Source organism: Nyctibius grandis, chromosome 14 (genome assembly GCF_013368605.1).
Source record: "Nyctibius grandis isolate bNycGra1 chromosome 14, bNycGra1.pri, whole genome shotgun sequence".
NCBI lineage: Eukaryota > Metazoa > Chordata > Aves > Nyctibiiformes > Nyctibiidae > Nyctibius > Nyctibius grandis.
The window spans coordinates 11,860,477-11,887,085 of NC_090671.1; the positions used below are offsets into that span (position 1 = coordinate 11,860,477).

General features: G+C 50.8%; 1 protein-coding gene across 1 annotated transcript in view; it reads right to left on the bottom strand.

Annotated features, from left to right (window-relative positions):
* Window positions 1–8,884, bottom strand: part of LOC137670148 (transmembrane protein 132B-like) — a 242,679-nt gene extending 233,795 nt beyond the window's left edge. Inside the window, exon 1 of the mRNA XM_068412813.1 lies at window positions 8,800–8,884. Coding sequence (XP_068268914.1) covers window positions 8,800–8,884 — 85 coding nt within the window. The remainder of the gene's footprint in view (window positions 1–8,799) is intronic.
* Window positions 8,885–26,609: the final 17,725 nt, after the last annotated feature.

Here is a 26,609-nt window from a genome sequence, read left to right on the forward strand (position 1 = left end):
TGCCCAGCTCCGTCACACCAGGGAGGTGATGGGGTGGGCACCATGGGCTGGGCCTTGCTCTGTGGGATAGTCTTTGATTTTAGCAATAAAGAACATCAACTCCATCTCTTCATTTCTGCTTAGAACTTCCCGTAACAGTTTTAACAGAATGGTGCAAATCAAACTCAGCAAAAGAAACAAGTGGTAATTCAGCCCTGTCCTTCCCCACCCAAATTGACGGTGCTCAGCCTTGCGACACCAACACTGGGGCAGCCCAAGAGAGCCCTGACACCCATCCACATGCCTCAGCACGCCAAGGACAGGGGTCAGAGATGCCAAGCAGCTGCCAACAAAACAAGCCAGGGCTGAGACACAGAGGAGGAGATGGCACCCGAGCAGTGCTTTGTGCGCTGGGGCCAACGGACCAGCCACGCCACCTCAGCAGCCTCCCATCCAAGGTCAGCCTCACTCCTCAAAGAGCAGCAGAAAAAAAAAAATTATCATCTGTCTTCAAAAAAATCATCCCAGAGCCCAGCTTCACCCAACACCTCTGCTCTCCCTGCCAGCGGGGCTTAAGGCATGGGAGGGCTGCCCTGGGGCCCCTTTAAGGGAGGGTGAGAGAGCACGGACCACGTCTTCAATGGTGTCCGCTCTCTTCTCTAAAGCCCTTTGAGATCTACAGATGGCAGAATGAGGAATGATTAATATTTGAAAAGAAAAAAAAAAGCCTCAACTGCAATAAAATTCATGCTATCTTCTGTTTTTCTCTTGCTTGTTTCTCTTCTTTAATGGAGCTGAGCCTTTTTTGCACCAATACTCATGCTAATAACTTTCAGTGGGCTACTCGTAAGTGAAAAACAGGATACGAGTAACTGAGCTGCATTTAAAAAAAAAAAAAAAAAAAAGAGGAGGAAACTTTTGTATATTAATTCTCATAGCTGTCAGAGATGACGACTTAATAATGTTAGTAACTAAGCTACTCCATTATTTCCAAACACCTTGGAGGAGAATGTCTTAGAGTGAGATGAATTATTGCGACTGTAACTGCCTTCCAAGTATCTTCAGAGCATCATCTACGGCTCATCACCATGTCCATTTCAAGTCTTTGCCCTTTATTCTCCAAATAACCTCCAACTGTAAAGGTATTTACATGCCAGCCTCAGCTCCTCCTTTCAGAGCATTTCCCACTTGCTGTTTAACCATTTGTCCCTGGTTTGCAGATTCGCCAGGGTTCGGTTTTGGACAGGTGATAAGGATGGAAAGTTGTGGATTCAGGTCATCCAATAAACAATGGAACGAAGCGGAGAAGAAAAAACGTAGGCGGAATACGGGAGAGGTCTAACAGGCTGTGAAACGCTCTGCCAAGGGAAGCGGCAGAAGTCCTGCTGCCTGCACCACGGACACCAGCCACGCGCGGGAACAGACTGTACCGAACAGCCGTCAGAGACGGGAAAGGCGGCTCATTTGCCAACTTTTCCAGCTCTAATTCCCGCAATTCGGGGATGGCTGAGGCACGCCGGCCTTCGCACTTGCCCTGACAGAGCTCCGCTGCTTCCAGAGAGCTTTCACCATCCTCCCCAGCTGCCTCCATTGCACCCCTTTAAAAGCCTGTTCCGTTGTGCGGGTCTGCGTTGGGTCCTTTTAGCACTCGGTGAAAGACAATCAGACTTTCTGCATTTATTGGTCCTCTACCCCCGGCTCTCTAAGGGCCTTTCAAAACCACCAGTGTCATTTCAGACTGATGTAGCCCCACGGAATCACGGACAGAGGCACCAAGGGCTGACTGCTGCTGTCTCTTGCTACGCCAGGCGCTCTCACCGGCCAGGGACTTGCCCCACACACACATCCAGACCAGCTCCTGCCAAAACTCATCTCAGACTTGCTCCTTTTTCAATCAAAAATCTGAATACCAAAGACAGCAGCTCGACTATTTGCTGAGTTTCTAATTACTGCTCGTTGCATAGAAACATGCTCCATCTGCTCAAGGGCTCCCTTTTAGGGTGCATGGACTCTTTTTGGTGCGAATTTCATCTTTTTTTGAGCTGCAGCATAAACGTTTGTTTCAAGAGCTGGAGCATCCATTAAGCAGCTCTCCTTCCCCATCGTGGCAAAGGTCTTGCTGCTAAGCAAAAGCTGTGGCTAATTGACAACAACTCTTCAACTGAGATATAAAATAGTTGCATCTGTCACTCATGCAAACAGCTGGCTTGGGCAGCCCAACTGCTCAATAATATAAAATGGTTCATTTTTCTGACTCGGGGAAGATCCTTTATATAAGGAATGAAAGTCTTCAGTGCTACAGAGCCATGCCCTGATCACTCCTGCATCTTAAAAATCTAACATTGCTCATAAAATTCATAAGTAACATAAACCCTGTTCCTTCCACTACTCTCCCAATCAGAAAAACTGGATTTAAATCACCTGCTGGCAGGTTTATTACAGGGCCCACAAGCAGATAAGGTCCTGTGCACCAGCCCTCTGCACTTACCAGGAAATAAATTTCTGCTTTGCCATCTGTTTTTGAGATGTTCCCATACAAGCAAAACAAAAAAAAACCCCAAAGATATCTACACCTCTAATGTAATCTTCTGAAGGATTTTATTTCTTGGGTAACGAGGATGACATTTCCCCCCTCTCTAGCAGAAATGCTTTTCCTCCCTGGCTCAATTCCCCCTGAGATCCCTCGGCAGGGGACCAAACTCTCCCAACATTGTGTATTTAGGGCACGTGTTACCTCATGCAGATAAATGGGCTCGGGACAGGGACAGCTGCTTGGCACCATCTCCCACACAAGCCAGGGGCTGGTCCTGGTGGGAACATCAGCTTTAGAGCCTCTCGAGCCCCTTGGCTTGGCCAGAATAAGGATTTTGATTCCTGCTTCTCCATTTAGTTTGAATTGCATCTAGTGGGGTTTTTCCAGCATGTCTTTCCATCTAGGACATCAGTCTTTAACCCGAGGGCAGCACGATGCCCCAGGACAGGAGGACAGGGCCATGCCACAGCAGAGCCCCAAGCTCACTCTCCCTGAGATTTACCATCTTTGTCACTAGAAGCCCATTTTTCTGCTGTTGCAGGTCTCCACCACAGGGGAAGCGACGGGGCAGAGCTCTCGAGGGCCAGTTGGTGCAGGCACGGTGAGACGAGCAGAGCTGGTTTACACGCAGTTTCCAATTAGCCTGCTCAGCAGAGCACAGCCTCGTGGAAACCCCTCTGCTCCTGGCCATCCCTCATCTCCTCAAGGTACCCCTTCGCGTCACCCCCTACTACCACCAACACCAAAAAAAAAAAAAAAATCAGAATAAACAGAGTTAAAAATCAAATGCTACACTGCATTTTTCTCTCCTTGCCTGAAGTTGCGGGAGACGAGATAGGACGTAATCGCCACTTTTAAAATCATCTCCTATGACAGGCAAATTGATCAAGTGGGGACGCTGGGCTGCTTTTGAGCTTGAACAAACTGATTTTCCATGAAAGATGGTGTTTACATTGCCTCTCAATAGCCTGCTGAAATATGCATACCTCTTGCCATTTCATCACCAAAATTTGGGAAGAACGAGTGTTTCAGGCAAAAAAAAAGAAAAAAGGAAAAAAAGAAAGTGCGCTCAAATCTGGAGCACATCATAAATTCATGAAGCTTTCTGAATGCTGTCAGAAACAAACACGTTTATGTAAACAAAGAAAAGCTGAAAGCGTGCTGCAAGAGAATTTTTGGATAGCGTGGAAGAAAGTTAACATCTACATTGCACCTGAGACTGAAGTCCATCGTGCGAGGTACTGCGCAAACAGTGAAGTCCTTCCACATCGAATTTACCCACCGCAGACACTCCAAGCAGCACTTGCATTGCATGTCCCAGAGGGGAATGGAAATACCCAGGGAAAACCAGACACCGAGCAATCCCCGTCCACCCCTGTAAGTTAACTCAGAGGACCTCTTTGCTTGTAATTTCTGCCTGCCCGTCCTCACGTGGGAACGGCTTCCTCTGAAATGGTAGCTGGGAAACTCCCGACAGCATGAAATCAAAGCATCTTCCACGACATCTAGAGCACCACATGGTAATTCACGCTCCCCAGCCTCCGTGGCACTTAATGCAGGAGGATTTAACAGCCATAGTTGGGGAAGCATCTCCGTTACCACCACGTGCCAGCACATCAGCTGAGCCACTGACAGGGGTGAGTGCTAATGCTATGCCAGCAAATCAAGTCACCACTTGTCGTTAACAAACATGAGTTATACTTAGGCAGGGGGAGAAGGGGGAATTGAGTTCAGAGAATTTAATTTGTTAAGCTGACAGTATTTATTTCAGTGGGATGGCTTCTCATCCAGGGGGATGTTTATTAAGGCCAGAAGATTTTAGTTTCCCTTGCTTCCCGCAGGACATAGGAGATTGCCACCTCCTCTGTCACAGGACAGATTTGCAGCCCCTTGCACAAGCGAGACATGCTGCTCGGTGAAGCCACCTCTCCATCACATGCTTCATATCAGCCTCAAATGCTGAGGTCAGGAAGAGCAGCACCATGAGCTGTCATAACCCAACGCTACGAGCGACGATACCCTTTGCTTCCTCCACCTTCAGCAAAGGGACAGCAGCCAGCATGGCTCTCCTGAGCAGCCTGGCTTCAAAGCACATTTCTGAGGAGCTACAGAGAAGAGCAGGAGGACCCTGACTCATTGTGGGGTCACCAGGGTGGAAATCTCCATCCCATAGGTACAAACGGCAAAACCCTATGTAGCCTAAAATGCTCCATAGCCCAAATCCCTGCCATGCTCCCTGGTGCACAGCCTCCTCTCTCCAGGCTCTCTGAAACAAGGGAGTCCTTGCCCAGAGATGCTGTGCACACCAGACATCTGCCCAGGCTCAAAAACTGACCAAACCCATGATGGCAAACCCATCACAGCAATTAGATAAATGGATGCCATCTCTGGCTCAGGAATGTCTCCCTGATCCAAAAATCCTTCCTGAGACACAAACTGTGTCCCAGTCTCGGTGACCCTCTGCTCTGACATCCTACAGCTGCTCCTGAGCTTGCACCCTCCTGGCCACGCTAAGCTGCTTTAAACACGGAGATAATAGGGCTCAGAGTGAGAGTCTTGGAGCCCTTATCATTCCTAGTAATAAAATACAGCAAATTAATTGCACTTTATTGATTTTTTTAAAATGTAACTATTTTAGTATTCAAACCTCAAGAGACTCTATTGATCAGCCAAAGAGTCAGGTATCAGTGAATGGAGCTTTGCAGCCAAGCCTGACTGAAGGAAATAATCAAAAACCGATAAGAGCGAGCAATGTGGGCTTCCCCATCTCAAATATACAAAGGAGGCTGCAGCGTCAGTGACAGGATATTTCTGAAGTGAAAAATGCTGCACAGGGCAAGGCACACAGTCGCCTCCTGCGTTCCCAGAGAGCCCAACGCCGATCACAGTGGCAATGCATAAATCCAGAGCAGCTTCACCGACTTCAGAGGAGCTGCTCTAGATTTACACTGATGGGAAGTAAAATCAGAATATCTGAAATACATTGCTCTAATGGATGCTGGAGCAAGAGGCAGTATAATAATTTCAGCCTTCTCCCCCCACCAAATCACATCAGTTTGGACAGTCATTGCATAAAACGTTGAGATCTGCACTAATGTGGGGAAAATAACCTACATTTCAACAGTTTGTATGAGCACATTCTGCACATCTATTGTACAGTAGATAATAATACAGGTCTTTCATTTTTGCTCCTGAAGAGCCTCTGCATAAAAAGTGCCTCCATATTATGTGGAGCGATACAGGGACACATAATAAAATAAGCATAATGTCTCTCCACCCACACCTCCTCGGAGCCAGAGTCTAAAAGCAATTCACGGGTCCTTCCTCCCGCACAGATCACCACAGCCCAAGTGCATTTTACAGGGGCTGAAGCAGTCGGTTTGTTCCATAAGCTTTGCACGCCCCGGCCCCGCGCTGCCGTGCCCCCCGCTGCCAGCGGCCAGCCCCGCGTTCCCACGCCTGCTCCGGGGTGCAAGGCAGGGGGGCAAGCTGGTGAGAGAGCATCAGGCAGGAAAACAAAATATTCAGGTAATTCATCCAGGTCCTTCACAGGACACCTATTGATATAACCTCGGAGACGGCTCCGCCGCCACCAGCGAGGAAGGCGGCCAAAAACCCTGCCTAGATGCCAGCGACAAACGGGGGCCTGCTGCCAGCAAGAGACATCAAGCTCGGCATGAGCGGCCTTTGGCTGCCAAACGCACACGCACACCCTCTGCTCGCAGCCGCGCGCTCGCCAGCAGCGGGGCCGCCAGAGACCCGGGGACAGCAGAGTGATCTCTTAATTGGACCTTCACAAAGCTATTTAGGGGACCTGCCTGACAGGCGAACAAATGCCACCCGCTTTGAAGATGCTGGAGGATCCCAGCCCAGCGCACCTCCGGTCCCCGAAACGCAGCCTGCCCAGAGCCGGCCCTGGCAAGGGGGAAGGGAGCGGAGACTAATAAATAGAGAAAAATGGCAAGCGCCCAACATGACCGTCTGTGTGAGCTGGGAGCTTTGCAGAGATGGCAGCGCCGCGGCATGACTCATGCAGGTGTCTCTCCCGTCTGCAACAACCCAAACCAAGATGTGGTTCGTTAACCCCTGTAATCCAGAGGAGAGAGGTGACGTGGAGCACAGCGAGCGGCAGCAAGGTCAGCACAGCCCCGAGGGAGGCATGCCCGGGCACTGCCGCCACGCGCCTCTTTCGGAAGAGGTTTTCCCCGATCTCAATCCCCCTCTCCACATGCAGACATTGCTGTGGTCCACGCCAGGGGTGGGACAGGGCAGGGGCTGCGCTCCGCTACGAAGGCAAAGGGATGCTACAGCCTCGAGAGGAGAAAGAGGCGCAGGCTGAGGACAGATTCGTTATCCACAGCTTGAGCTGAAAGCGCCCTGCGAGTATCTAAGGCGCACGTTGTGCAGGGAGACATTCAGAGAGCAGGGGAGAGCGATGGGGACGACAGTAGGTGTGCAGCCACAAACTGTTTCAAAGTGGGTTTCCATATGCTTAAGCACTCAGGGCGCTGGAAGAATTACACCCACAGCCCAATCTCACCATGGTAGCTACCCACACAGGAGGAGATGGGAGGGGGGAGTATCAGAGAAAAAATTATCATTAACGTGTCAAAGCAATAAAAAAAAAGAAAAACCAGAAAATCTGCTCCTTTGCTGCTTTTAACTCCCTCCTCAAATAAAAGGAGAGCTTCACGGAGTACAGGGCATCGTGCGGGCTGCAGAAAGCCATCCCTCCGCCGGGGCAGGACTGACCCGCAGGCAGCTCGTGCTCTGCGCCCCGTGCTCAGTGCCCCACTCCCCACGACCTGCACCCCCCTTTCTGTGCCCTGCACCCCACGCTCTGCACCCTGCTCCCCACGTCCTGCTCAACGGGATTTCCAAGTGCCCCCATGGTTGCACACACCCCAGGGGATGGAGGGAGCGGGAGGGCAGGGGCAAGCAGTGCTTTTTAGGGTAAACAGATCAAGGACCCCCTTCTGCCCATCGTGTGTGTGTGTCCCCAAGGCTGACGCCTCCTTCCTCACAAATTGCTCCTGCTGTCCCTGCAGGGACCTTTCCTGAAATGCTTTCCCACCACAACACATTCCCTGTGCCCTCCCCAGGAACAACAGCCGCTGCTTTCACCCCTCCCATGGATCACACTTTTTTTTCACTCAAAATTCTTGCGGTTTGGCATATTCCTAAAGCGCCGGTGAAGTTTCCCCAGCAGCCCAGGCTCCACACTATGGCCAAACACGAGCACCGTCCTGAGCAGCAGTAAAGGCAAACGAATCGCTGAGCAACTTCAGCATCGATGCACCTTAATTAATTTGCTTTTAACAACCCCTATTTATTAAGAACAACATCTGCCAGGGAGCTCACACGAGCAAGCAGAGGAAAACGTGCCAGGAGAGAAGTCCTGCAAAAGACTTTCCCAAGGGGCAGCGCTTTGCCTTGCCAGCCTGGGGGTGAGCCTTTGCCCAGCAAACACCCGCAACTGGGACCCGAAAGGCTGCTCCCGAGTTCAGCTGGGGGGAAAAAAAAAAAGAAAAAAAAATAAAAGAAAAAAAATAGAGAGATGCTCCAAGCCGCGCTCTCCCAAGCCACAGGCGTGCTGCTGGGCAGCTGGCCCCAATTAGGAAATCCCACCTCAGCTCACTTAAGGGCCTGATCCTGCTCCCCGCCAGCCCATGGAAACCCCCTCTCCTTAAAATTAAGCGCAGGAAAGGCGGCACAAGTATATTTTACCGAAGGATTTAACTCCTGTACATCTTTCCTCACCCACCCACCCAAGTACAGCCAAGGGTGGCGAAGAGCAGCAGGGAGCAGCAGGGGGTCGGGAGCCCCGTGGGGATCCCCAAGCCCCACGACCCTTCCCCGGCCCGCAGCGCTCCGGGAAGCCCAAACTTTTCCTTTTTTCCCCCCAACCCGGCAGCGACCCGCTGGCAGCGGCCGGAGCCGCGGGGCAGCCCCCGCGCAGGGGGCCGGGAGCCGCGACACGCGTGGGGGGGACACGGGGAGGCGGCTGTGGACGCAGCGGGGGGGCTGCTGCGGTGGAGATGGATGGGGACAACTTTGTGCGCGCAGGAGAGGTGTCGGGGTGTGTGCGCCCCATCCGCGGGCGCGCAGGGCAGCGCGGAGCGGCCGGGGGGGGCCCCACCGCCCTCTGCGGCCACAGTGCCGGGAGGGCTGCGAAGGGGGAAACAACCATAAATAAAAACGGGGGGAATAAAATAATTATAAAGAGGGTTTTTTTTAAAAAAAAACACAGCAGCGGGTCGGGGTCGCGGCGGCGGAACTGGGGTTACCTCGGCACAGGAGCAGCAGCGGCGCCAGGAGCAGCGCGGGGCCCCGGGCGAGCATCCTCTTCGTTCCATGCCCAGAAGTAGTCATGGTGCTGATTTATTGGGAGAGGGGCGGCTTAGCGGGGCGGGGGGGCTGGGGGTGTCGCGGCGGAGCCGGTAACCACTCCCCCCGCCGCTCCCTCCGCCCGCCCGTCCGGCGGCGGGGCCGGGCGCCCCGCGGGGGGGGGGGGGGGGTCCCCCTGCTCCCCCCGCCGGCCCCGCTCTCACGGCCGCCCCCGCCGCATCGCCGCCCCGGGGGGCAGCCGGCACCGCCCCCGCCCGCCGCGGCGGCAGCAGCAGCGGCAGCAGCGCCGCTCCCCCGGGGCAGCCGGGCGCTGTGCCGGGGGCTGCGGCGGCGCGGACGGACGGGCTGGGCCGGGCCGGTCCGGGCTGGGCGGGGAAGGCACCGCCAGACCCACCTGCGGAGGGGGGGGGGTCGGGGCAGGGGGGCAGGGGGGCTGGGCGGGGCCGCCCCGCAGGTGCCCCTCTGCGCCCCAGGGGGGGCTGCGCTGCCCCGGGCCGCCGCCGCACGCACGCGCGGCTCTCGGGAGCCGGAGCGGGGCCAGCGAGAACGGGGGGCCGGGGGGGGCACAGGAGCCCCGTGTGCTCTCGACGCCCCCTTGTTGGCAGCGCGGAGAAGTTTCTGGGGCCCGGTGGGCTGGGGCCTGCCCGAGGCCGGTGCGCCCCGGGGCCGCGCCGGCCCCGCCGAGCGGGCGGCAGAGCCGGGGCGGGGGGGTGTCTCTGGGCGGCCGCGGAGCGCCGGGAAGAGCGCGGCTCCCCCCTCGTGGCCAGCGGCGTCACTGCGCGGGGGCGCACGGAGGTGGGCAGCGGGGGTTTGCACGGGGCTGGGCACAGCGCAGCCAAAAAGGTGGGCAAGGCGGTGCGCAGGGGGGTGCGGAGGGTTGTGCACAGACCCCCCCCCCCCCCCCCAGCAGCACAGGCACAGGTGAGCTGCATTCCCCTGCCCCTGCGGGGGATTGCCTTAAGTGGCGCTTTAATTACAAAGCCAGGTGCTGCCCGTTCGCTGTAGACCGCGACCCTTAAATCCAAAAATAACCCGCTGCTGGAACCAATTTTTCACTGAAAATAAACTCAGCCCTTTAAGAGCTGGGAGTTGTTACTGTGATCGCAATAAAAACAGCGAGGTAGGAAAGAAAAGGAGAGAAAAAAACTAAAAAACCATCCCCTTGGGTTCTTCCGCAGTTTTGCAAACATGTCTCTGAGTTTGATTTTTTTTTTTCCCCTCCCTGCATAAACAAGCTTTTATGTAGTACTTGCTGTAATCTTGTTTGCCTCCATAACCACTCCTATGAATGTCATAAAAAATTTAAGTCTAATATTTTACCATTCCACACAAACAGAAACGTGAATAAATGCTCATCTCCCACCTAGGGAAATGTTCTCTGGTGGCACGAGAGGCGGGCACACAGAAATCACACTGGGGCTGGAGTCCGACCGCCGGCAGGTCGCTGTGGGGCTTGTGCCGCCGGGAAAGCAGCGTGCGATGGGGTGTGCGAAGGCAAAGGCCATCGCACGGGGTGGGCCAGGAGATCGCGAAGGACGTCACAAAGCCGTCCACAAGCTTTGCCCTGCGGCTTGGTTGCACGCCCCGGGTCGGGGTACAGCTGGTGTAGGCTGGACCAGCACCTTCTGTCCCCCTGGGCTCATCCTGCGCATCCTGCGCACCGCCGAGGACCTCGCCATGGGAAGGGAAGCCTGTAAACATTATTCCAGCATGGCTACACATTTGTAAGTGTGATTTTATAACCAACATTCAAAAGAAAATCCAAAGTGAGAAATATTGCAGACTGGAAAAGTGCTGACAAGGAACTGACCCTACTTATGTAGCTCCAGGTGTGTTGGCTGAGAGGTGCTCAGCTCCGGTCCTGTTAGCTGCATGTAAGACTAGTTTGGTTAATACCTTTCCAAACTCATGCTTACGATGAATAGTAAAGCTGTACTGGTTCATCAAGTGCCTCTCTCTCAGCCAAATAAAGAAGTTTGCTCTCCTCCCTCCTCTACAAAACGCTTTAATGCTTTTATTGTCTTTTAATGAAGGCTGATATCATTCAGGTAAAAATGAAGTGGAAAAAATGTATTAGGTGACATCTACAGATTGCAGGGTGGTTGCTCTGGCGTTGCCCTCCCTCCTCTTCCTTCGGGTTATCTTGTTTGTGTTGCAAGAAACAAACCGTAACAAAATAAAATACAAACAATAATTAACTCTTTTGACGGTTTTGACACTGAACACTAGGGACCGTGTACAAATAAACGGGTGAAAACAGAAGTTACCACAGAGAAAGGGCGTCAAAGTTCAAGACTACAGCACAGGGTGAGCCCACAGCAGAGGAGTAGGGGCTGTTGGAGGTTGCTGCAGGCGTGTCTGTACCGGGGAGCAAACCCCTTGGAGAATCCCGCTGATCACTAACTATAAGGGCAACCAGGGTTTGCTTCCCTCGCTGAGTTTAAAAGAGGAGGTGTGGGAAAACAGGAGGGGATTATTGCGGAATACAAAAAGCGTAAGGAAGAATTGCAGCTGAATCAACAAAAGAAATAGCTACAGCTGGTGAAGCGCAGCTTCCTCGTCAAAGCAACAGGACAAGAAATGCTCATTGACTGAGTCTGCACAGTTCATCAGAGCTTCTGGGTTCTGTATCAGCCGCTGAGCCCTTTCCAAGCTCCTTAGCTGGCTTACAGCGGGGCTTGTCTTTTCCTATCGTCTTCTGGTGCGAGAGCAGCAAAAGCCAAGTGAGGCAATGCCGCCCAGAGAGCCGAGCCGCACGGAGCCTGTTGGTGCCATAATCTGGCTCTCCCATATGCGATCCTCAAAATAATTCTTTTCCCAAAAGAGATTTTCTTTTCAGTTATTCCAGTAGGGTGCTGCTATGCTTTCTTTGTGCCGGCATGATTTTGCACGCAGAGGTAACCTGTGTTATGAAAGACTTGGAAGACCTTGTTTGCAGCATTACGGCAAGCTGTTGGTTTTTTACATCACTCAAATGTCAAAAGTCTGAAGGTTTCGGGAGCGCCCTTAGGTAAACAGCAAGGATGAGAATTTTAAAGATGTCTTAGCATATTAGGAGGCAAAAACCCAGCTGGGAGATAAGGAGAGGTAAGGATGGAGGCCAGATCCTGAGCTGTGTTTAGTTACTTATTTCCTGGAGGGAACGAGGAGCCTGACTACTGCCGGGGCTCAGCACGGCACACAGGGGATTGCAGCAATGCCATTGTGCTACATTTGACTCCTGCAGTCACCACAAACTCAGAGCAGGTTGACAAAGAACCCCCTCTCCGGGAAGGCTGGGGGTCCCTCCCTCTCGCCGCCGGGCAGCGGGACCTCCCCATCCTTCCCTGTCTCATCTGAACGCCGGACACAGCGATGCTGCCACCCCGCTGCGTGGCACCTTCTGGTGACACTCCTGCTGCTGTCCGCGTTTGGATGTGACAGCAGGGGAGGGAGGATCTGCGGCAAAGGGTCTGCAAAATCACCACCAGGATCGGAGCAGTATCAGTTAAGGGGGGGCAGGCGTTGAATATTTCCTTATCCCAGATTTTCCTCCACCAGCGTTTTGTAACGACAGGAAAGGATTACGTTTGATTACCCTTTGAGGTGTGTTACAGTATTTGAAAGCTCCCCACGGCTTTTATCGCTTTGTACCCTTGTGGGTAAGCTCATTAGATCAGCATTTATAATAAAAGCCTGCCAGACCTAAACACAGTTAGGTGATTCCGAAAAACCCAGCCCCGATTCGTCCTAAAACTGCTGTTTTGGGGATCACTAAAGCAGCTTGTGAATCCAGGTCAAACTCTGCCAACGGTTTTGTCTGGAGGAAGAAAATGGTAACATCTAAATATTTCTGGTGCTTCTGAATAGAAATATTTTGACTTTGTATGTTGTGCAGCCTTTAGAAATTGACTGGAGTTATTTATTTAGTTTTGAGTACAAAGGAGGAGATAATAGGAAAGAGAAACACTTTCTTCCCAGCTGGACAAGTCGTGACCCCCAGTGCGCAGTGAAATCAGAGGGGCTGCATTTGTCGAGGCATCAGGTGCCTCTAAAACAAGGAAAACTGCGAGCAGGTCTGGAAAAAGGCAATAAAACCCGGTCCCGTCGGCTGCACAGGGAGCATCAGCACCACGACCTGCGGTAAGGTCCCCTGGAAGCCGGTGAGCCCGGCTCCGGGGCTGTCCCCAGGGAACTGCCCTGACAGACAGGGCAAAACTGGGGAGAAACTGCTGTTTTAACTGGTGGATTTGTCACTACCGAAAGCTGCTGGCTGCTGCCCAAGGGGTGGGAAGAGGCTTTGACAGGACTGAGATGAAAGTCGCTCCTGTTTTAGCATTTCCTTCTTTAAGTGATCACAGCTTGCAAACAAAGGAGAGCACCATGTCCTGTAGCTCCTGTAGGGCTTGAGATGTAACTCTGGGAGAGGAACCTCAGCAATGAAAAGAAGCAAAATTCAGTCCCCGTGGATGTCCCCATGGCTCCATGGACATCATAGCAGGCGGTGTGGCACACTTGGGCTCTGGCACCCCACGAGAGCCCAGCACCACGTCACTCAGTGCAGGCATCCCGAGTGGAAACACGAAATGCTGCCACCAGTCTGCTCGACCTCGGCTATTAACCGGCACCAACTGGAAGCTGCAAATCATTCGGCTTGTTTCCTTGCAAGAAGCCGCCTGAGTGCTGTGTGCGGGGAGCGGGTAGCCACAAACTCTGCCAGTGGTGCCATCTGGCCCCCTTAGAAAGCCTGCTTCATTCAGAGCATCATGAAGGCATGCTGTCCCATCAGACCATGTCTGCCGACTGCTTGCTTACAAGTTGCAAGAAAAAGTGTTAGCTCCAGGTCAGAGAAAGCCCAGATTTTGCAAAAATATAATTGCATCCGGTTTTGCAGTGTTGGAAAACACTGGGGTGATGAATGCTCAGTCTGTAGGACTAAGGCTGGTGTGTCGCTGGTGGCTGCTTGTATGGAAGCTCCTGCCAGCCTTGGGATGTTACGCCCTGTACCTGCTCCGTAGGTTGTTACACTCTACGTAGATCAGATGAGCAAAGAAATCACCGTGGTCCCTGTTTTACAGCCGGGGAAGCACATCAGCACTGCTATTCAAGGCTACTCGGAAGCAACCCAGAAGGGAGCAGGTTGATCATTCCCAGGAGGAAAAGCGCAGAGCGGTGGGAATTGCAGTGCCCCACTGCAGCCGAGCACCTGCAGAGACTAAAAGGTGATGAATTGCCATAAATTCTGTTCCCTCCTTTACCTGCGTTTAATCAAATTGGTTTAAGACAGGTCTGAGCGGGAGACTGACTGATTTCTCTCTGTGTAATTTAAAACACCTGTAGGTGGGGTGGGAGATGTTTGGCAAAACCCGCGTGCATGTGCTGGGTTGGAACGCCCTGTGTCTGGCAGCTGCCTGCAGCTGTGGGTGACCAGCCGAGACCCCCCGCCCCGGCCAGCAACACCAGTGACCCTGGCCAGCACCACCAGCATGAGCCACCCGCAAGGGAGACAGGACTTGGGCACCTGGTCCCCAGCCCCGTCGCAATGTCTCTGTCCTCTCTTCCTCTGGTCGAGAAGGCATCAGAGAGGGCGAAGGCAGGATCAGACCCAGAGGAATGGCTTGTTTATTTGTGGCAAGGAAGGAGATTTGCTCCTGCAGCTCTGTGAGCTCAGAGGGTTGGGGAGGGAGCGCAGGAGGATTTCCAGTGTAGCCAAGTCTGTACTGGGGGCCAGGAGAGCATCAGGGGGAGCAGGACCACACACCCTAGGTAGTGGGGAACACAAAAGGGCCAGGGGACACGTGTTTATTCTCCCTCAGGCTCCAGCCAGAGAGGTTCAAAGGACAGCGCATGAAACCCACCCCCTCTACCAAGTCAAGCTCACACAGTCACGGGGATCTCACAAGAGCCTGGGAACTGCTCAGCCCTGGGGGAAAACAGAACAAAACCCCTAAAAAAATAACCAGAAGGAGAGCGTGCACTGTGTGCGTGCATTGCGCTTCTCCCAGCAGCCTGGGGCTCTCGCCAGCTTGCGCAGCCGCAGAGGGTTTCGGTGCTGCCCTGGGGCCAGGCTGCAGCAGCCCAGCTCACAGCCCATCCTTCCCAAAACGCCCCAAACCGTCCCCTGGCGCTGCACCCTGATGCCCAGAGTCACTGCTGTGCAAGGACCAGCTTGTACAGAAACCTGCTGCTGCTGAAGGGGTTTGCTCAGTTGCTGTCGCTGTGCCGGGACTGGCTCGGCACGGAGCAGGCAGGCAGCCCGCAGCCCTCTCCTCCAGCACACACTCAGTCAAAGGACCAAGTTCATATTCAGATGCTGCGAGGGCAGGAGCAAGGGCCTCTGCGAGCCGGTGTGACACGCCGGGGTGGGAAGGAGGAAAAATGAAGTGGAAGGAGTTAATCTCAGGTGACACCAGATGCTCCATCCCTGATCTCTGCTCACCAGGACGGTGTTTTTCAAAATTCCCCAGAAGAGCAGCCGTGGGGTTGGGGTGTGGAGGTCAGAGGAAGGGTCGGGTTAGGGGAACAACCTGATCTACTTCTCAGAAGCCAGCTTAATAGCTTTAGGAAAACAACAGGAGCCCAGGGCCTCTTGGAGATTCATATCATAAAGCATCCTTTGATTATTCTTTCTTTATTTTTTCCTAATAGGCAGTCATAAAAAACATTATTTAAAGAAATAATTGTGTATAAAGACAATCAGCTGCAGCCATGTAGATGCTGTTATTTGCATAATTACAAGGAACCTGATTTTACCCCTTAGCTTTGACAAAATAAAGAGAAATTCTCTCGTACCATGTTTTGGTTGCATCACTTTCTGATGCCTTTGAACCGATCAAAGCACCAGCCCCGTACCTCCCATGACGGCAGGGCCTATGCCTGGTCCACCAGCTGGCTTTACCTTTTGGGACCACGGACGGGTTGCAAAGACAAGCCCCAATTCTGCCTTTTCTGGGAAACCTTCTACCCTCCTCCCAGCTGCCACCAAACCAGATGCTCAGAGCTGTGCTGCCTGGAAACATTACATAGAGATCTTCATTCGTATCTTTGGGTCCATCCACCACAAAGGCAGCGTGGACCTGAGCAGAGATGCTCGGGCTGGTGCCGTTCAGGCTTCCTCCAGACTCAGCCCAGGCACCCAGCCCTGCTTTGAGGTTTCCCTGCAAAGCAAAGTAGTGACGCTTAAAAGCAGGGGGGACATCGCACCCCGCTGCAGGGCACAGGGCAAACACTGTGGCACAGGGGCAGGAGGGACACGGCCATGGCTGGAGCAGCCGCCATGGGAGGAGGATGAGGAGCTAAGCCCCTGACACCATGTGAAATTGCGGTCAGCCGATGCTCCCACATTCCTCAGGCGTTCAAGACTTGGTGTTCCACAGAAAACAAAAGCAACCCAAAAAAAATCAAGCGTTTTGCATGGAGGTCACGGCTGGGAAAGTTCTCAGGTAACTCCATCACCGAACAGTTGCTAAAAACAGGAGTCACACAAAGCTACGTGCCTGCCGGCTCATTAAAATCGCCTTTGTGCTCCAGAAGTGCATACAAAAGACACACACAGGACCTGTCGTTCTTACAGATTTCTTCTCTTATGTTTGCTCATTCTCAGCTAAACTAAGAAATGCCTGAAGCCGTCAAAGGGGCTGTTTCAAAGGCAGCCTGGAGACAGAAAGGGAGCACGCCGGCCTGGAAAGCCTCGCTAATCAAGGGGTGGGGGGATCCGCCTGCTTTCCTCCCTCCCCGAGCACGGCTCGTGCTTTGGCTTTGAAGACCTGTCATCTGTGACACTCCTTTGCTTCAACATTCATACAGCGAAAATTTTGCCTAGAATATATATTTTTTTTAAACCAGTCCGTGTACCCTTCGCCCTGCAGCACGGCACGGGGATCTCCGAGCAGGAGCATTTCAGAGCCTTCAGTAAAATGTAGGGGAGGTGGCCCAGGTGCCTGGACCACATCCCCACTGCAGGCCATCATCTGTATAAACAAAGGGATTCTCCACAGGGCGAGCGCTGAGCAGGCTGTATCGAACACCAAGATCTTCAGAAATGCAGGGCTGTCTCTCTAATGAAAAGGTGAGATTTTTGCCCCCAGGAGCACTACAAAAATTAATGGATATTATGACTGTAACTACTTGAATCAAATGCAAAGCCATGTGTCACGCAGCCCTTTTGCAAGTTTAGCAGCTTATTACAAGCCTGTTTACATCTGTCCCTGCCTAATTCAAACCCAGCAGGAATCAAACTAATAGAAAGTGAGCAAAGTGAATTAGGAGCAGAGATGCTCTTCACACAACTCGTCCGAGCACGGCCCTCTCCTGGCACCAGGTCCTGCTGCCATCTGGAGGGGCAAAGCCTGGCAGGTACCAGGGAGAGACCCGAAGGCACAAACCAGACATGTCCTATCCCCAGGACCTGTCCCTTTGTGCCTGGGGCCACCTGTACCACGCAGGCAGGGGACACCCCGTTGCACAGCAGAGGTGCCCCTGCATCCCTCCAGCCAGCAAAGCCCCTCGGGCTCTCCCGGCTGCAGCAAGGGGTCAGGTTGGGGCATAGAGAGTGGAGTGAAAAACACCGTGGGGATGTGCTTGAAGTAGAAGCACATTTCTGCAGCAGCCCCAGATGCAGACGTTGACTCTGGGTGCATTCATTAAGTCAACAACGCCTTGGGATGGTATCTGAAGAGCGGATGGAGCTGCCTGTGGCGTGAAAGGCAGAGGTGTGAATTTTCTCCCATTCTGCGCTGTCATCTTTACTCTGAACCCGCTCAGCGAGCTGAGCACTGACACCGTCCGCATCCCGGCTGGCAAACACAACTCATTAGAGACTCATCAAAGGGGGTTCGTGGAGCAAAAAGCAGCTGTGAGTACACTGTCTGCAGAGGGGGATTTGTCTTTCAGACAGGACAAGTCGCTCCTCTCCCCCTTCCTACATGGAACAAGGTCCCTGGCTGAAATTTTAAGAGATTGCATTAACAGATCAGCAGACTCCTCCGTCTGTCAGGGCTGGGCTTGGCAGACAGCATTTTGCAGGGAAGCAGCACGGCTTTGGGCTGGCACACAGCTTCATGGGCCCACTGCGTTTGCCATTGCAGCAGTGTTTTATGAATTACTTACCTTTAGTTGTAGCCTCTGGGCTGGTTTCATATTTTATCATGTTTTCATCGGTCAGATGCAGGGCAAGATCCCAGAGAAATCAAAGTCCAGGGCTGAGTCCTGTTAATGCCATCACTTAAGTTTGCTAAGGAGCCGTGACTGTGCTGCTCGTCCCTGCGATTTAGATGTGATGCACATGACATGCAAGAGGAATTATTCATACCAAATAATTCCTCCTGCCTGTATTAGCTTCTGGAAGAGGTTGCAGCAAATCCACTGGGCCATACGAGCCAAGAGCTCCTGCTAAGCAGCTACTTAACAGGAGCAGATCCGAGAGCTGTGTGGCAGAAGGGACGTCGGGCAAAAAAGAAAACGCAGCGTTATCCAAAAAATCACAGCAAAAGCAGCTGCTATGCAGGGCTGGACGTGGCCAAAACCACCCACCTACTGCAGGAGCCCAGGCTGAAGCCTGGGGCTGCCCAAAGCCTCCTGTCACCCTTCGCCAAGGGGGATGGCTCAGCTCATGCCGGGCTCTCCCCTCTTTCAGTAGCACAGTTTTACCTTAGATCTTTCACCCAGGCACAGCACCATTGTGGTTAACCCTTGGAGCACTGGCCAGGGTGGATCTAGATGATCTCTCAAGGTCCTTTCCACCCCAAACCACTCTATGACCATATGATGTGGGTTGTCGCTGCAAACCCCACAGAAACTGGAATTAGAAATCCCTTTTTCAAGGAGTTTTACCCAGTTCTCCTCTCTGGGCTAACACCACATTGGCCTCATCTACTGGCCCAACGTTACTGAGGTAGCAGCTCTGGGGGGCTGCGGGCAAAGCCTCTGCAGGTCATTCTAGGACCAGAAGAGCTCAGCTGATGAGGCACTTCCCTCTGCAATCGATACACGATACAATTTAAGATCAGCCCATCACAGCAAGGACCACTCCTCCTGGTTTCAACAGCTCCCATCGCCCACCCAGCAGCTCTTCCCCTGCGTGGCAGAGGCGGCACAGCAGGATTTGCTGCTCACGTGTTTTTGTAAGGTGTCTTAAAACCAGATTTCTTTGGAATTCAGAGGAGATAAGCAGACCTAGGGCCAGAGACAACCTTCCCTCGTGGCAGCTCAAGTAGCACATTATATTCTGCAGGACAAGGACTTGGTCCTGGGCTCATGGCCCCGCTCGGCTACTGACGGTGTCCTGTCAAGCCAGGGCAACGTGGGTGCCTGGACTGCACATTTCTGAACTACCAAGAACAAAACAATTGATTTTTATTTCTACTTTAATAAATGAGGGGGAAATTTCCACTACTTAGATCAGGAGATGCGCTGAATATTTATGTTATTGTTCACCAACTGAAAAGAAAAAAAAAAGCAGTGCTATAAACGAACATATTTGGTGACCCAATTTGAGTGGCTCATTACAATTAGATCAAGCTAATTGCCAGTCTTGTATTTCATTTGGCAACTTGTTAAGCTAATTGAACAAAATAAAACTAATGAACAATTATAATGAAGTTTATAATTAGACCATTGGAAAAACTCAGTGTGAGAATATTTAAGGCATAATGGATGTTCAGGAGGTTTTGGGGAGGGATGGGAAGCGTCAGTAAATCATGCTGTGCTCTCCCACCAAAGTGCTTCTTCCCAGGATTTGAAGCTCTTGGCATGTTATCTATTCCCAAATTATGTCAACCTACCAACTATTAATTACATTAATGCCCTTAATGCCCATACATAACATTTACAGTGATCCTAAATACAGGCATTAGCCTGCTAGCGAGGCAGCTCGGAGTTGGACATCACGTTATAGCTCTTCTCACCTCGGTCTTTACAATACAAATGAAAGTCTCTATTAAGGGCAGGTTTATAATGCTAAAAGTGAAAGACGAGCGTGTGGCGCAGACAGAGGAGTTCACAAACCCCAACAAGCTGATCCATCATTTCAATATACCAACCTGCGCCTCCAGTTCAGGAGCCAGGAATGGGGAGGAACAGAAAGAGCAATGCTCTTCATGTGCTTAGAGCCATTTTTTAAAAAATAGAGTTATTTTCATCGCATTCAGTTCCTACTTAGATTTGAATAAACCCATTCCAGCTTCCTTTCACCCCCTGCTGCTGAAGCACAGAAAATTAAATACTATGATAAGACACAGAGTGACCTTTCGGAGTTTCAATTTACAGGGTGAAGCAGGTACCCACCGAAACCTAATAGAATTGTCACATCAGATTCCACACAGCTTAAGAGCTTCTTTTCCTTCAGTTTGTACATGAAAGTAATTATTTCATATAGAACTCAGTGGGGACTGAGGTTTTGCATCATGGAATAAAGGAAAAAACTCTTAAATGAGGGTAGAAACATATTCAACCTTTTCACTTCGATGTCTAGAGGTTTCCAGTACTTGTTGCTCTCTGAAAGCGAGCGCCAGCATTCAGCAGGAGCCCGTGGTGCCAAGTGCCGTATGCACAGGGCAGGGACAAAGCACACGTGGTCTGGATAGAGACAAAAGGGTGGGAGACGAGGAGAATCATCACCGGAGACATGGAAGAGCGTGGCATGGATCACCCCCACTACCTGTAACCACCGTATAACCCTAGCCTGGAGACCCAGTGTCAGTAACTTTCTTCTTCCCATTTATACTTTCCCAAAGATTAAGATAATAAATTGATTCAGGAAAAAAAAAAAAGTTATTCTTATGAACTATTGAAATTTTATTCCCCCTCCCCAGTTTTAATTCCAGCTGCATCAGGAGAAAAATCTCTGTTTTTGCAGCCCTGTCTCAGTATTTTCATGCCGTCAGAACCAGCTGTCATCTTTTCCATCTAATTACAGGTTTCACCAGGGGAGTGATGGCATCCTGGTATCAGTGTGGGTTTGTAGCTGCCTTCAGCACTCCCCATGTTTCATCACCTTACCATCAGCCTTGTTTGGGGTTGTTTTCTGCAGGTGTCGTCATCTGGCACAAACACGTGGGGGCCAGGGCTGCCCTCCCCTTGGCTCACACCATCCCGTCCTGCTTCAGCACAGGCAGGAGGGAGGTTTGGGAGGAGGATGCAGGGAGCAGAGCACCATGGCCAGCCAGCCGCCCCCGCATCGTGCTCTGCAGAGATGCAGGTTTGTTGCCACTGCATCACCTGTGAATTTGCCATCACTTCTTTACGCTGGCACCTGGAAGGCCAGGGGACCCAGCACTGCACAGACACACGGTGAGAGACAGACAGTGCCTCTGGTGCAGCGTTACCTACCTGGGTCAGGGGGAGGAAGGACGTGTGTATCATCAGCCCCCGCAGAGATGGAGAGACCAGCAGAGAGTCACACGGAGCAGGGATGAGCTGAGCCCTCCCCGTGACACCCAGAGCATCCTCCCCATCCCAGGCAGGACAGCGGTGCTTTGCCTCTGAATGCAAACAGCCACAGAGCTGCCACCCAGCACTGTAACCCCCCGGGCTGCTTGAACGTGACTCTAGAGCTCTTGTCCTCAGAGGCTAACAGAAATTTATCGGTTAAGTGAGACTAGGTTTTGCATAGAGCTTCCAAAATGTATTTTTCAAAGTACTGAAGCCCAACTGAACAGGCATCTCCTAGGAAGGGGCAGTCAGCTGCAGGCTGTAACCCCACAGGTTATAGACGTGGGTTGTTCTCGTCATACCACCCCGGCAATACCTGCTTGTTTTGTCCACCACATGAAATTAAAGAGAAATCCCTCCATGTGCTTTCCCTGTTAGGCAAAGCGCCTGGACAACAGCCATCAGGCCTTCTTCTCCCCCACCCCAACAGCCCCGGTACCCCAGTTCACACTGGCGGAGTTCAGCGATGCCTTTCACCAGCACACGTACTGAGGCCGAGGACAGCAGGCTGAGCTCTCCCACTGCTTCCCCCCAATTATTTCATCACTTCATGACACCCACGGGGGCCCCCGATGTGCTAAAAGCTGACGCGCAATCACGTGCAGGGGTTTACAGGGGCTTGTGCTGGGCATTTCCTTCCTAACTTCCCTCCCCACATGCGTGCACACACCCTCTCATAATGAAATGGTTCAGGAAATGGGAACAAACCCTGAAGTGAAGCGTGAAATAGGCCCCACGATTCCCGATAGCCAGGTCCGTTTAAAGCCTTGCTTGGCATTTGCATTATAAGAACAAATCCTGTACAAGAATCTCTCTTCATGCTTTATACTCTTGAATTAATTCATGAAGTGTCATGTATCTAGCATATTTTATTATACATGAGAACTAGGCAAATTAAAATTCTCAGTTGACTATCACATTTGCACACTCAAGGCCACCTCCTTAGGCCCCATCAAGGCTTAGAAGTCACACCTGTTTAAACTCAGCCCACCTTTTAAACCAAGTTAGTTAAACTAGCAGAAATTCTCATAGTTTTCTGTATGCAATTTATTTTAATTTAGCTTTAACTTCTTCGTAGCTAATAAAAGCTGAAGAGAAATACATCAGGTTTAAAGGGAAATAAATGCACTGCCAGATAAGTTGATTACAATGGAGTTCTTGGGGTGTAGCCACCCACTTGCTGAACTGCCACAGCCTGTGCCTGTCCCAGTCCCTTCATCCAGGTGCCCACAAGACCAGCTGCAGCAGGTCAGTCCCATCGGTTTAAAATCCCCTGCAAAGGAAGGAATGCAACTCCACATGTCGGGGAGCTCCTAAAAACCACTTTTTCCTGGACAGCAGAAGATGCCACAGGCCCAGGCAGAGATCATGAGAGGTGTAACAGCGTTATAAGCAGACTGGGCCTCTCCTCCTCTGGCTGCTCTAGAAAGAGACTGAGATAAACTCTTGCTTTTTAGGGAGGGAAAAAGCCCATTATGCTAAGCTGGGGCTTAACGAAAATTGGGCTGCTTGGACATGACTCTAGAGCTCTTGTCCTCATAGAGGTTAACAAATTTATCGGTTAAGTGAAACTAGGTTTTGCATAGAGCTTACAAAATGTATTTTTCAAAGTACTGAAGCCCAACTGAACAGGCATCTCCTAGGAATGGGCGTTCAGCTGCAGGCTCTCAAACACCACAGCGTCCAAGGGCTGCAGAGTGAGGAGCACCGCCGTGACCTCCTCCTTCGGCCTTGCTTTCTCCTGCCCCAGACACACACATCCCCATCCACCCACTCCCAAACCTTCACATCGTGACTGATTTCAGCTCTCCTCTTGACCAGCTCTTACTGCTCAGCTTAGAGCTTGCTCTTGTAAAACGTGATATAACCAAGCCACGTCTCCAACAGCATGCAGACTCTACAATGAGAAATACTCTCCTATTCCTCGGTAAAACACAGGCTATAGATCAACAGACAAGAAATGTTAGAAACAACCTCTTTGTAAAACTAAAGCAGAAAACACATCGGAATATACCCATCAGTGCGACTGTTGCCCTGCAACAGCCAATTCTTCCTTTAAATCACTACAGAAGAGGGAACAAAACTGAAAAAGGGATTTTTTTTTTAAGCAGACTCCTCATTAGTGATGTGAACCTCTACATGTATACTTTAATATGGTATTGTAAACTAATTAACAATCCTGGAGATGTTTTTTCCAAGGGACATTATCATTTCAGCTGGAATCTCAGCCTGAATGCTGATAAGCCTCTTGAACTTTGCAAAACCACTTGTCAAAAGTAGTAAGATGAGAATTCATTAAGGTCTTCTAATTAAGAAGTACAAGGTCCAATTAAGCTTTCACTAATGTGCTACATAACCCAGTTCAACAATGGCATGCCAAGGATTTTCCCACCCCCACCAACACTGTTTTATCACTTAAGTTCATCTCCAACTGGTGGTTTAGAAGAATTTCTCTGGCCATCAGAAGCAATGATGAGAAATTGTGTGGACAGCTGCAGCCTGCTACATTAATACTTTGGGACATCTTATTGTTCTGCAGCTGAAATTGTTCTGAGACACTCTTTGACTCACTAATAGCATTTCAGAGGCTGCTTCCCTCTCCTTTGCATAACAGATTCACTCCCACTTTGCACACAGATCATGTAGAGCAAGATGCTCAAACTTCAATGTTGATTATCTCATTATTTGAATCTAAAAAGGCCCCTAATTCCCAGCAAGGAAAGTGTGTGTGCTCTCATCAGCTCCAAGGCTGCCATACTGGGCTGCGGCCATGCTTCACAGCAATTCAGACCCTGATTTTATTTCTGGAAGAATAGAGTATATAACACATAGCTTCCTCTTTCTACAAAAGATGTAGAAAGAGAATTAAGTTGCATCTTGTTTCTGTCCAAGACCTGATTATTTAAGAGCTAAAAATATCCTCTTCATGAAGGGAAAAAGATGAACCAAGCATTTTTGGATTTATCATCTCAGCTCTGTAGGACACAAGAGATGCAGCCAGTAGACAGACACCTCAGGAAACCAGTAACGAGCTAAAAGATTTAAGTGGAGAAATTGCTCAATGCAGAGCTCCAAAGATCACCTGTAGGAAGACCAAAGCCTTTGTATGTACTGAAACATCTCTGATCAGAGTCTCAAAGGTGAACAGAGGTTAAGTGCTCAATAAAGTGACCCACTAGAAGAAAGGGAAGTGCAGAAACAGAGAAACAGCACATGATTCAAAGGCACACTTCTTCCAAATCAATGTCTGTCCATGCTCTGACCCAAGAAGAGCACATGGGACAATTTCAAACACCTCAGTTGACAAACATGTCTTTCCCTCTCCCACCTCACCCAAGCTCTCGTACCTCTGAGCAACAAGGAGACAAAACACAGAATTTAAGGACCTGATCTCAAGCTGCCCCTGCACTGTGCTCCACCAACAACCTGCTCCAGCAAAGGTCTCGCACATCCGCAGAAGTGCTCGCTGTCCACAAACCTTCTCCTCCCTCTACAGCCTGTTGAGCACCCAAGATTCACATGCTATCTAGGAAGACATTTACTAACTCAGTCTTGATATTTAGCCACACCAAAGCCCTGGCATGTGCCAGCTGGAGCTGCACTTCCCAACATGAAGACTATGGCAGCACTTGTATCCAGGGATGTGACATGGGGAAGATCATTCCCAAACATCTCCCCCAGATTCACTTGGACACCATCCATCACCTGGACACCATCTCCCTGCCAGAGCATTTCCTATAGACACTGGTTTTCCCAAAACCCGAACTCTACAGTTTTGTCTCAAGAACAAATGGGCACGCTGGTGTTCCTTACTAATGCATTTTAAGTATTATTTTAACACCCATTTACCTGTGTGACTGACTGCTCTGCCTTGTAAATGATATCCTTTTAAATATGTATGCATTAAACTGAAAGACAATAACAGCCCCAGGGAAGTTGCATTCCATCAGGCAATTACCTGTGTTTTTAAAATCACTGAATAAGTAATTCACACAACCAATTTCTCAGCACATAACAATAAACAATTTTATCAGCTGTGCCCTGCTTGGGCTGTTGTGTACCAGCTCATTTTATTTCTTCCAGAACCACCACTAACCAGGGCAATTAATTGAAATCATAAGGTAGTGGGAGGGGGAAGTACCTGCTCTAACAGGAGCTGACAACAGCACATTTCTAAAAGGGGAGTGATAAAACTGTGTCTCTCAAGGGCAAATGGGCTGATTCTATCACATAATTCAACAGCCACTCTCAAATTTGCAGAAGACTGAGTGAGAAAAGCACCAAGCCTGAAGTACCTCTGCTCCGAGTTTCCTTGCTGTTGAATGCTTATGTCAGAGGCTTAGAGCAGCTTCCAGAACTACCTCTCTTTGCATGCCACTAAAATCTGCCTATGTAACTTTCCAGCCAAAACACTGCGAACCCCAAGTTATAAGTAGGCAAAATGAAGGGGGCCACACATTACAAGGTACAACTAGTTATACACTGACAGGCCGAAGGCATCAGGACTTGCTGGATTAAAGACATCCAAGGCAGATCAGCACCCCATCTGCTCAGACACATTCTGCAAGGGTTGCCCAGCTGACACCTCGGGAGCATCCCAGAGCTCTGGTACACACGGGATCTGCTGCTGCTAACGCTGTGGGATCAGGTGCTGCACTACCGCACCAGACCTCTTCTTTGTAGCCATTATCTGGGTGGCACCAGTTTGCAAGGACCCCCTTGAAACCACATTTGGCTGCAATTACCCTACACCCAAGCCCTGGAAAGACCACAGCTGATTTACAACCACAGATGGGAAGCAGAAAGAAAACTCCTCTCTGCTCTTCCTTTGCAAACTGTGATGACTTCAGCTCCCTGCTTTCAACCCAGCGATACTTCGATGGAGCACAGCCACATTCACAGCTCCATGGCAGTATCCACAGAAATGGATCACTTGGATTTACCTTTGCTTACCTTTAACATAAGTTGGTTGTTTGGAGGACAGGATTTGGAACAGGCAGAGTTGGACTTGGACAGTCTGGATGGTGTTCCCAGCTCTGCCACAGCCTCCCTCCGAGTGCAAGTCATTTCACAGCCTAATGCAAATACCCACTTACCTCTCCTTCCTGGATTTCCACAAGCTGCCGCTGTCCAGCACTTCTGAACCTCAGATCTTTGGAACCAGCTATGATGCACATAAATCAATACAGAAATATATCTACTTCTTTGTAACTATAGCTGGGAGAAGCTTTGCAACATCTGACACTTGCAAGAGATCAAATTATATCCGTTAACAAAACTTTCTACAGTGTTTCCAGCAGGATAAAGGATTAAAAAAGCAGCCTCTAGGCATTGTATAGGT